The 12,125-nt window shown below is 39.9% G+C and overlaps 1 protein-coding gene across 1 annotated transcript in view; it reads left to right on the top strand.

The window, feature by feature from the left end:
• ANK3 (ankyrin 3) overlaps nucleotides 1-12,125 on the top strand; it is a gene marked incomplete at its 5' end in the record, with an annotated part of 202,701 nt that overhangs the window by 152,160 nt on the left and 38,416 nt on the right. The window contains 7 exons of the mRNA XM_082052678.1: nucleotides 5,494-5,705; nucleotides 7,174-7,381; nucleotides 7,943-8,039; nucleotides 9,275-9,503; nucleotides 9,834-9,959; nucleotides 10,697-10,819; nucleotides 11,317-11,343. Coding sequence (XP_081908804.1) covers nucleotides 5,494-5,705; nucleotides 7,174-7,381; nucleotides 7,943-8,039; nucleotides 9,275-9,503; nucleotides 9,834-9,959; nucleotides 10,697-10,819; nucleotides 11,317-11,343 — 1,022 coding nt within the window. The remainder of the gene's footprint in view (nucleotides 1-5,493; nucleotides 5,706-7,173; nucleotides 7,382-7,942; nucleotides 8,040-9,274; nucleotides 9,504-9,833; nucleotides 9,960-10,696; nucleotides 10,820-11,316; nucleotides 11,344-12,125) is intronic.

Consider the following 12,125-nt stretch of genomic DNA (forward strand, 5'->3'; position numbering starts at 1 on the left):
TCTCTGCACACCCACATGAGATAGGAGGTAATGATGTGGGCAAATGGGTGAAGTATCAATGCTGTATCAGTGGTGAGGTAGTCAGAACTGATCCGCAACTTGCTGATTCCTTTCATGTGCTTTCCAAACAGAGCTTACTTCAATTCTTGGATAGCAAATGTGGGCACAAAAACACTCTTCTAAAGTTCTCCAACTTGCATCACTTATGACAGAGCTCCTTAGCGATGTCATATGGATAAATTCACATTTTGCGGAGAAGAGAGCTCAGTAAATAAAAACACTTTAAAAAGAGGTGGGCATGAAAGCCTCAGTATGTAGAGCCTAGAATAATAAACTTCAAAATTTGGAGCCAGAGTACAACTTTTTGATCTGTTGAGAGTTTTGAGTGGTTCTTCCCTTCTGGAGAACTGCTGTTTGAGGTTAGCAGGTATATGTACAGCCAGTGAATCATAGAAAGTGTGGTGGACAGGGGACTATTCCCTTAGAGTGAAAATATTTAGCACTTTAAAAGCCAAGCCACAGAAATGCTATTTACTAAGCCATTTATGAGAGGGAAAGAAGGAAAAATACTGGAGACCACACCCAGAGCATTGTTTTGATTATTTGTTCAGTTCATTTTAGCTTAATCCTTTTCTAGTTAGGAAAATAAAATGGAAAACAAACAAACAAAACCTGCATTAAAATAGTACAAAGGTCTTGACAAAATTCTGATCCAGTTAAATAACAACATTTCTGTGTAAAATGTCTTCCAAGCAATGACATAAAATTACAAATTTTTAGAATTAAAAGCAGAGTTGGTTGTTTTTTGTTGTGTGTTTGTGTGTGTGTGTGTGTGTGTGCATGTTTTGTTTTTTTTTAATCTGAACTTTCGCTGCAAAATACTACAAAACACTACAAAATACTGCAATTAGTCTTGGGTCTGAACAAATATCTTCCATCTCAGAAGCTGTAATTTTGGAAGAAGTTGTATTCCAGGTATGAACTCTGGAGGCAGAAGCAATCTTTAATTGAAATAAAAAGCAGCCACATTGTCAATCATTTCCAGAAGTTCAGTGTGTCTCTGCAAGAAAAATTAATCTGCTCAGTCATCTCTAAATGCCATAACATGCTGCAGAAGTGCCCATTTTTCCGTTAAAAGCAGATGGTCTGTTTTGTGTTAGACCTGCTGTGATTTACTAGTTCTTTCTTATCTGTGTAGTGAAGGAGGGCAATCAGACTTTTATTCCCAGCTAGTTAATATGCTGAATTTTTAAAGATGCAGTCTGCTTCTGTTTTGTTTTTCCTGTTTTGCTCTCCCGCTTTGCCAGTGGGGATGAGAGTGAGGACATCTTTGCCCTCCATGGGGACTGCTGAAACCTGCCTGTGCTTTACTGGAAGCAGCACCATCTGCTGGAAAAACTCATCTCAGACTCAAAATAATCCAGAGCAGGAGGCAACACTTCAGGGCATTAAATGCAGGCTTAAATAACAGCAGAACTTTGCTTTTATTATCATGAAAGAACAATGAACTGTGATGTAAAGAGTCTGTTTTTCTTTGGTGCCATCAGGTTTCTGCTTAAGCAGTTTTTATTCTAAAGATGGTGCTGTACTTAGGCAAATATAGGGCTGAGGGGACACAGGGAACTTGGCATTTTTAGGAAGAGGAGGAGTTTGATTCCAAACAATTCACAATAGCAATTCACAGCTTTCACCCATATTACATTTATTTAAACTTTAATCAAATTTATATAGATCAAGTATATATAGATATTTAGGAAGAAGCTCTCAGTCTTGTGATTGGTAAATAGTTTACATTTTCAACCAGGCTTTTTATAAGTATAACTTATGTTTGCTTTTTGCATTCCTACACCCTTTACTCCTACAAATGTAAGAGTAGTTACATTTATACAGTCCTAAAATTACATTCGGCCCTTTGAAAGCAACTGTGAGGCTGATGTGGCCCTCAGTGACAATGAGTTTGACACCACTGCTTTACCAGGTACCTGTAGACAAATTGTGGGCATAAATGCACACACTGGGGTAGCAAATCTTTTGACAGGCATTTGCAAGTTAGTGAGTGAGCCAAGAAATGCAAATATTTGTGGCTACAATATCCTTTCTGCTGCACAGTGTGGTTTCAGATGGGAAGCACGAGTTTTTATATCTACAGATCAAATCAGACTGTGACCTTGTTTATGCTTGAAGTTAAAAATGCCACCATACGTCACTCTGCTGTGATTTTGGCACATTTCCAATAAAAGTTTTTGAGCATACTGCTGTTAAACTTCATGTTGTGAATAGCAAGATAAGAGACTGCAAAAATAGACAAAAGAGTGCAGGAAGGACATTGACTTATTTGAGGATGAGACCTCCAGAGTTTTCAAGACAAGTCTCACTGCCCTCAGCTTTTCCTTGTCCCCTCCCATGTGCTCTTTCTGCCTCCATCCATCCATCCATCCATCCATCCATCCATCCATCCATCCATCTCCTCTGCTGCCTCCGGGGTGCCCCACTTCTAGTGCAGCAGTGTCTTAGTGGGGACATCTCTGTATGAGTGAAACTCATGTCCCGTGCTCGTCTCACCTCTCAGTCTCTGCACAGTGACAAGGTCTGCTCTGCTCTGGCCAGTAATGCAGGAGGGTTGCAAAGCACAGAGAGCTGTTCCGTCTGCTAAGTACAGGCGAGATTTGCTTTTTCAGTGCTAGTAAAACTCCTTGTAAGGCCCTGGTGATGGAAAACAGGTACCAGATCCCACAAAGACACCTTGAAGCTCATAAAACAGCTGGATGTTCTGTGACCTGTCTTCTTCTGTTTCCAGTCAGAAAACACTTGCTCTATGTTACTTTATCTGAAAGTAAAAAAGAAAGGTATTAGACATGGGATGAATTTGATCCACAACTGCCTCTCAGATGGCAGAATTGGTTTGATTGATTTCTTTGGCCTGAGCCTCCCTGTGTGAGGTTCCTCTCTGACCCTGGAGGACATAGCTGGGTTTCTCTTTTCCTGTCCAGGAACTTTAATGTAACACTTAATGTGGCAGCATGGACTAGAGGGTACAGAGGAGTGGTCTTTCTGTCCTCCCTCCTTTCCATCTCTCCATCTCATCTCCATCACTCCCACCAGCCACCATAGGACAAGTGTACCCTACACTAGGGTGGCAGGGGAAGACGTATCTGCAGGAAGTATGCAGAGTACCTTAATGGCAGTAGGTACTCTTTGGGCCAAGCACAAATCTCTGGCACAGTGGCACTGGGACACTCTTCTGAATTCTGCCAATAACCCCTCTGCTTTACTTCTCTGTGCATTGCCAGCTCTATGTGTAAGATAAGGTGTATAGCACGCTTCTCTCTGGTTTTTAAAAAAAAAAAAAAAAAAAAGCAAATACACAAAACCCAACCAAGCAAACAAAAAAATTCTTTGAGGTTTTTAATTGAAACACATTACATAGGAATGAGGTGTCAGCAACTGAGGAAAACAGTAATGATGACAGCTCTTTCTGTATAGTGTGTGAGGTGTGTTCAGGAAACGTGACCTCTCCCAGGACTAGTTTTCCCTGTTTCATTAATTCTGTCATGCTAACACTGCATTTTTCTTTGCAGTCGGAGAGGTGGTTTGATGGCTTATCGTCCTTTATTTTTTTTCTGTTAGAGGGAAACTTCATATCGAAGCTTACATATGTAGTATTCAGACATCATCTCCCCATACATAGCCCAACTCCTCTCCATGCCCAGCTGTTCTGCCACTCTGGTCTTCACATCTTCTTCCTCTAAAGGAGAAGAGTGCCTGCCAGGCTCAAAGAATTCTGAAACATTCTTATATAAAACACTAGTTTTCTGCTTCAGGAAAATTTTAATTATCCTTCATCTTTGTAAGCATCTTATAGTGGGTTTAGTCTCTAGCATCAAACAGGAGAATGCATGGAATTTACCAGTCAAGATCATACCTGCCTGGGACATTTAGAATCCAGTTTGTCTCCTGCACAAGCTGTTGCTTCCAGAGGCTGCAGGCAGAACACCTCATTCATTAGAGGGCTTCAGATATCAATCTCTGCATCAGAGTAAATGGAAGCTGACGTTATGATAAGAAATTATCCTCTTCTGGTAGCTACACACGATCCACAGCAACACCGTGCAATTAATCCAAATTATCTGCTGAAAGTTTTAAAATGTAAAACTGACAATTTACCCCATTTATATTCTAATTCTTTTGGAGCTGTAATTGAGCTTACATGTTCAGAGAAAATGTCTCAGGCACACAGAGAAAAGAATTGTACAAGTGTCTTTTGTTTTGGTACCATTTCTGGTCCCCTTGCTTTCTCTTGCTACATCTCATAGAAATGTCATCTTTCAAGGAACAAAATTTCTTCTTTGGCAATGCGGTGCCCTTTTTAAGGAGGAATATAAAATTGGAAAATTATGGAGTGCTGCAATGAAAACCAGTTACAATAACTAAAAAGGCTGAGTGCAAGAAATTACAGGAGAAATGCATGGAAGTTGTGTAGTTATCTTCATTTGTGAATAGTGTTTATATCACAGGGATTTCATCAGTGCATATGCATACACACACACATATAGTTGCATGATTAGTTATATTTGTGACATGTCACAGAATTTTCTTCAGTGCATATATGTCTGTGTCATCTTCTTAATTAGTTAACGTAGGTAGATACTCCATGCAGTTTTCTCAGCCCTGGTGACCCTATGAGTTGGGAATGTGGCCAAGGGCACTAATCGTTGATGGCCTGTTTCTGTTTCAGTTGTCTTTGAGGATGCATTATGTTTCTTTAGGAGCTGAGGAACACAGTGCAGTTATTTTGGGCCAGATACCTGAATGGCTGAAAGCCTGATGTGGGAAGGGATCCTTGCTATGGTTTCATTGGTAGTACTGACAGACAGACCTCTGTCACATCCACAGTTTGCCGAAGAGTTCAGTGTTTGGTCAGGATTAGATGGATGTCAGTTTGGGAGACAACTTTCTCAAGCACCTTAGCTATGCAAATCCTGGGTTGCACACTTGGTGTGAAGTTAGATAGCTCAGGAACTGACTGGGATTCCCCATGGTTTTCTATGTGTTGGAGCTATGTGAGGGAAGAGGCTGGAAATAAATGTCTCTTTGAAGGTGTGCACAGAAAGTTCAGCATGCTTGTGTGCTTCCAGGTGTAACAGATAGAGGCCAGAACCTCGGCCAGCTCCTTCAGACCTCCTTGGACTCCCATGCTGTGTGACAAACCTGCAATCCTGCAGCAGCTGCTGCTGCAGAGACTGTCACACCGCTGTGCTTCAGTGTCCCGGCAGACCTGTGTGTCCTGTGCCCTTGGCCTTCATAGTTGATATCGATGCAAAAGTTCACAGAGCAAACCAGAGCTTGATAATTGATAGCACTGGATAATTTTTTTCTCCTCTAGTAAATTAAAGAGTTCTCAAGCATTTTAAGGCATATTCAAAACCTCACACTCACAGATGTGCCTGGTATGCCAGGTAATGCCCAAATGTTTTAACTATCTTCTCCCACCAGAGCTGGACAGTGTTGAGGAGCTGGAGAAGAAGCGTATCTGCAGGATCGTCACAAAGGATTTCCCTCAGTACTTTGCAGTGGTTTCGCGAATCAAGCAGGAGAGTAACCAGATCGGGCCAGAGGGCGGGGTGCTGAGCAGCACGACGGTGCCGCGCGTCCAGGCGTCCTTCCCCGAGGGTGCTCTAACCAAAAGAATACGCGTGGGCCTGCAGGTAAAAGTGTCCTCCTGTTCATATCTACAGTGTCTACAAGCACATCATTGGTCTTAATGAATGAGGTTTGCAGCTGAGGAGGCTGCTGCTCCTTGGTGGTGGGTTGCAAGGTGGGCAGTGTTCACACCTGAGATGTGAACTGACATGTGTCTGCCCAGGTACACACTCTGCTTCTTAGTGCCCCCAGTACAAGTGATGCACAGTCCTCCTCCCTGTGTCAAAAACCCAGCTCCTCTTCTATCATCACCTGGAGTATTGCTTAGCAACTGAAAACCAGACAGAAATGCCAAGGCCTGGAGCCCCTGCAAACCCAGTGATGTTCTCTGCCATCTTCTGTTGGCCATGACCACCAGCAGCTACAGGCTGCACAACTGCTGCGCAGTGCTGGTCTCCTGTGGCAAAGTAGCAGCTTGTGATTGGTGTCACTGAGCTGTCCTTTGCCGTCGGAATGTGTTTGGTAAGGATTTCATGCAGCTGTTTGCCAGCTGTTACTAGGTCAAAGACACCCCCTGTATACATCTGTTGTAGCTTAGGACACAGTTGGTGTTTCTAGCAATGGCTGGAATCTGGCAAAAGTAAATAGCTTAAACTCTCCATAACCAAACTGCACAGAAAGTGGAGAAATGTTCCGTAGGAGTTGATCTTTTTCTTTGAGTTCTGTTAATTATCAGTTAAAATTACTTAATAACCTGACAAGTCTGATGGGTTCATGAAGTAGAGATACTGGTTTAGATTCCAGTGCTTGGAATTCACACTGGAACACTTCTGTTAATGATATTTCACATCTAAAGATGATTAATCTTGAGAAAATGGAAACTCTGCTATTATGGTTATATAGCTGCCTTTCCAGATCTCTCTAATGTGAAGGAAGCACAGTGTCTCCATGTGCAGTATTGTGACTGCTGAGATTGCAATGTAGCTGCATATTCTATGCATATCAATACATTGTGCAGTTTGAATAATGCAGCAAGTCACAGGTCAGCCTGATTGAAACAGACTTTAAAGCTCAAAAAAAAAGGCAGCACAAATTTATGTTTGGAAGAGATGTGAGAATTGTTCAGTGTCTCCAAGACAGTGTCTACTCCTCACTTCTCAAGACCCTGCTAGCAAAATAGGCCTCTTTCTATGTTTTCAAATTGTATTTAATATCACTCATCACTGTAAACTAAAAGCAAAATCAAGCATTATTTGAAAAACTCCCAGCAAATACTGCAGGCAACCTTCTGAGATTTATAGTTTTGTTCTACAAGTTAGCTATTAGGAAATTGTAAGTAGATTGTTGAGGAGAATAATAAGCATGAATTGTAGTAATAATCACCCTCAAGAGCTATAGGAGAAGTCTGCCTGGGGAAAAAAAAAGATATTCTACAGAAAATAGAAGGAAAATTGAATTCTCTTTTGGAAAACAGTTCTGCATGTCTATAACCAATTTGTAGCTCTAGTTTAAATGCTTTCCCTGTGTTGACAGGCTCAACCAGTTCCAGAGGAGATTGTCAAAAAAATCCTTGGAAACAAAGCAACTTTCAGTCCCATTGTCACTGTGGAGCCAAGAAGGAGAAAATTTCATAAGCCAATAACCATGACAATTCCTGTGCCACCTCCATCAGGAGAAGGTGTAACCAACGGGTATAAAGGAGACACAACTCCCAGCCTTCGGCTTTTATGTAGCATTACAGGTTAGAGAAAACCACGTGCTCTTAGCAAAGGTTTATGTGACAGCGATGCCTCGGTGCTCGAGACTCTCGTAACTGCCCAACTCGTGCTTTCCAGTGAGGGAACGTTGGTGTGCTCGGTCCAGTAGCATTCAGTTCAGCCCTCCTGAGCACAGCCAGCTGAGGTCACTTGAAAGGCTCCCAGTGATGCCCTGGGCTTTGAATCTCGTTTCCTGCAATTGTAAAAGAACTTTGCCAATAAATGTTAAATGTTATTTTATATTTAGCCACTATGAAGAATTTCGACCTTGGCCATTAAACAGGGTTGTCAGTAAAAGAAGTCTGCTGAAATCTGTCTTAGCTGGTATAGAGGGGAGGTTTGCTATTGACCTGTAGGTATGTACTTTGCTTACATCAGCATTGTTTTCTGGTGAGTAACATGTGAAGTAATATATAACTTGTAGTTCAGCTGTTGGAGAACATGATTGTCTAGGTTCTCTTTTGATGTGTGAAGCAAAATAAGATAATGTAACCTGTGTACACTTGGTGTTTGAAAGAAAATCTCTGTGGTTTATATTTACATAGGCGGTACTTCACCCGCGCAGTGGGAGGATATCACGGGTACCACTCCACTGACGTTTTCAAATGACTGTGTCTCATTCACAACCAATGTTTCAGCCAGGTATGGTAACAGAGTTTGCCAAATGCACCTAGGGAGTAGTTTCCTTTGATTAACAGAGAGCATAGTTCTGGGGTTGTTTTTTGGCTTTCTGCAAACCTTTTGCAAGATTGACAAAGCAGTAATGGACCAGATGCTTCTTTGTCACTATGTATCAGCATCCCACACATCCAGGGTTGCACACGAAGCTTCGTCCTGGCCTTTTCTGCTGCGGTGATGTCTCCTGGAAATCACACATGCTGTTCCTCTAAAGGCTGTGCTGCCACACAGGGTTCGTTTTTCTGCAAACAGCAACAAAAAGGGAAAGCTCTAAATGGTCATTCAATTAAAAAACTGAGGGGATTCATAAAAAACATTTGTTTTAAAAGTTAAAAGATATTCAGTTTCTGGCTGCGGGCTTTTTAGTTGAAAATTATGTAAAATTAATCTCACAAAAATATCACTTGCCAAAAAGTCATGGCTTGAAATGAATTTTGATGGACTTAATAGACTTACATGCTGATTAACGGCATTCAACAGGATCTGTACAAATCATGCATCCTAGCAGAGAAAATTCATGGTATGTCAGGTAAAATGTACATAACTCTTGCACCTATAAATGTACATAACTCTTGCACCTATAAAAAGCTTTATAAAGAAAGAGAATTGCTGCAAGAAACAAATAGATCAGAACCAAAATATTGTGGAAAAGACTTGTACAAACTACAAATTAAAATATTTATAACTTGTATCAAAATTGTCATCAAACTTGTGATCTTAAGATGGGAAAGTAACGGTATAACATCCGTCTCTTTGGGAAACTTCACTGTGGGCATAGTTGGTTTCAGCCTTTATGGGAGATGTGATTTTACTGTATGTATGTGTTATAAAGGAGGTTGTTTTAACAAATCAAATGTACAGTGAAGCATCAGCACATTACAATATACATGCTGTGTGGTCACAAGAAATACAGTTTCCCTACTTTGGCTTCAAATGAGGCTTAAAATAGAGAGTTTTGTGAGATACCAGTGTGAGAAGGGGCAAATAAGTATATCAGCATTTCACTGCTGTGTATTTTCATCTTTGAATTGTTAAAACTCCAATGAAAATAGAAGGAAAATTACAGCTTTGGGAAGTCTACAAGGACAGTACACATACAAAATGGCCACAGATCACAGGACATGGTTTCTCTTTAAAGGATTAAGCGATGTTAGAGCATAATGAAAAGTTGATTAATGGTTTACTTTTTCCCCACTCAGATTTTGGCTCGCAGACTGCCATCAGGTACTAGAGACTGTTGGTCTGGCAACACAGCTTTATAGGGAATTAATATGTGTTCCTTATATGGCAAAGTTTGTGATATTTGCCAAAATGAATGATCCCGTGGAATCCAATTTGCGTTGCTTCTGCATGACTGATGACAAAGTGGACAAAACTTTGGAGCAACAAGAGAACTTTGAAGAAGTAGCAAGAAGCAAAGACATTGAGGTATATTTCTTACTCACAGCTGCCTTCCTCTTTGTAAATGGACCGTGTGTTTTCTGAGCGGCAGCAGGTCCTGCAAAAGCTGCTATAAGCCCAGTTAAATGAAGGTTCACTCCAGAAAAGCCACTTGTGTAGCTCACGGTTTCCCAAACTGCCTGCACTACTAATACCTTGCTGTAATGCACGGTGATTTTCTGAGTTGTTGTTGAATTTAATCTGAGTGGGGCCTTGTGCTAAACTGGGGATCTGTGATGGGGGAAATAATGATATATTTATGTGCATGAATCTACTATGAAAAGAAGTTTTATTGACTTTTATTTATTGTCTTGATAGGTTCTGGAAGGAAAACCTATTTACGTTGATTGTTACGGAAATCTGGCCCCTTTGACAAAAGGAGGACAGCAACTTGTTTTTAATTTCTATGCTTTCAAAGAAAATAGACTGCCATTTTCTATCAAGGTAAAAGCAAAACAAGCCAAATTATTCTGCTCATATTTTTTCCCTCAGTGATAACGCTTTTTGAGTCCAATAGGATTGACTTGTCCTGAGGATGTGACTGTCATTGTTTAATACATGAATAACACGGAGAGGGTGCTTTGCATCAAACTTCAAAAGAGCTGCTGGTAGAACTGGAACCAGAATATCCATGATATGGATTCATAGGCTTTTGTTAAAACCATATCTCAAGTTAGACCTCTAGAATAGTACCAGTAGGTCACTATTCCATAGGGACAAAGGAGATGCATTCAATAACATACTGTACAGCAGAACAGCCTCCAAAAAAGTGTGTGCAGACTGTTTATACCAAAATTACCATGAATGGGTGCTCACCTCCCTTAACCTTATCACAGCTGCCATGCCTTTTGATGAGCACAAATGCAAAACACAGCAGAAAAAAATGAAGGTGTGCAGAAAATGTCTCTCAGCAATATCCCAGTATGAAACAGCCTGGTTGAACTCACTCAACATCTTGTCTTTTGTGAATTTACCATCAGAGAGCTTCAGGCTGATCTAATTCTTTCATGGTAGTGCCTTTTTTCATTCAGCACTTCAGGCTGAACTCCAGCTCAGTAGCGTTTGTCTTTACCCATTAGATAGTTTCTTGTGGAAAGAGACTCTGAGAAACACTCCACAAACCTCCTCTAGGTCTCTAAATTACTACATATTACCACACTGCACTAAAATTTCTTTTTTAGGTAAGAGACACCAGCCAGGAAGCTTGTGGTCGATTATCGTTTTTGAAGGAACCAAAGACTACTAAAGGACTGCCACAAACAGCTGTTTGCAACTTGAATATCACTCTGCCAGCACACAAAAAGGTATTTGTTAGGAAAAGTAAACACTTTTCTTAGGATTGGTTTGGTTTTATTTTTGCTCCTTAAGTTTTTGTCTTTTTTTAATTTTTTTTTTTTCTGTTAGTGATAAAGAAACCCTGTGAAATGCCACTAAAGAGAATGCTTTGGAATATGATGAAGGCTTTTTAAATTTATGTTTTATTGGTTTCCCGTATGTAGAACGCTTTTAAAGTCTCTTGTTACTGTGGTGTCAAGTACCTATAATTTTTCTGATTCTGTTTACAGCTCATGCTTTAGCCTGCAAGTCATAGATTTATGCTTTCAGTAATGTCATGTGTTGATTTGCATTGGGTGTAAGATTTTATTTTCTTTCTTTTGTGTTGACATTTTGGATTTGCTTTGCCTTATAAATCAGCTTGCATTTTGTGCTCCCAATTTGGTCCTTTTCATATCCTGATATTCTTTTCCCTGCTGTCCATTATAATATTCCTTGTCTCTGCAATGCATCTTGGGACCAAAAGGAAACAGAGTCAGATCAAGATGATGAGGTAATATAAACACTGTCTTCTGTTTTCATTTCCTTCAGATTTAGTGCAGAAAAGTAATATGTTTTAGAAAAAAAAAAAACCAAACAACTATTTTTAACTATGGCATTGAAATGATATCTGCAGAATAACAGTATCCTCCACATCTGATAGTCTGTTTCAAAACAGTAAAAGTGCACCAATGTGGAAAAAACATGATTATATATTATGAAATTAACCAAAGCATTCAATAATAGCAATCTAAAGTTTAACTCAGTTTCTTCTGAAAAATAACTTATTATAAAACTCAGACGAAGTCAAGTTTTTGCAAAATCAAGAAGAGTTTAGTGGATATGATTTTTACCTATTAGAGTAATACACCCAATGCTTTGGTAACTTGTATTTCTGAGAAGGAAAGAAGTATTGCTGAGGCCACAATAGTGGTCTCTAATATTTTATTCCTGAAACTAAACTGAATTCTTCTGAAAAAGCAAAATAGCCAAGAATTATTTCTAAATATCATGTACAAATCTCTTTTCAAATAAACCCCAGATACTTGCAGCTTAAAAACTCACTATTTGCTAGAAACTGCCTCATTAGATTGTAAGGAAATTGAGTGGGTTTTACTCATTAGAGGTAGTAATAAATGAGATCACCCTATAAAGAAACTATGTAGATGTATCTCTTTTACGTAGTAGCCAAGTTTTCTTCTCTTCCTGCTGGCAAATAAATAGCAGTAGCCACCTGCTGATTAAAATAATGAAAAAACTCAAACCAGAACACTCCTTACATGTTAAAAAATAATA

This window comes from Streptopelia decaocto (assembly GCF_964273445.1).
Source record: "Streptopelia decaocto genome assembly, chromosome: 5".
NCBI lineage: Eukaryota > Metazoa > Chordata > Aves > Columbiformes > Columbidae > Streptopelia > Streptopelia decaocto.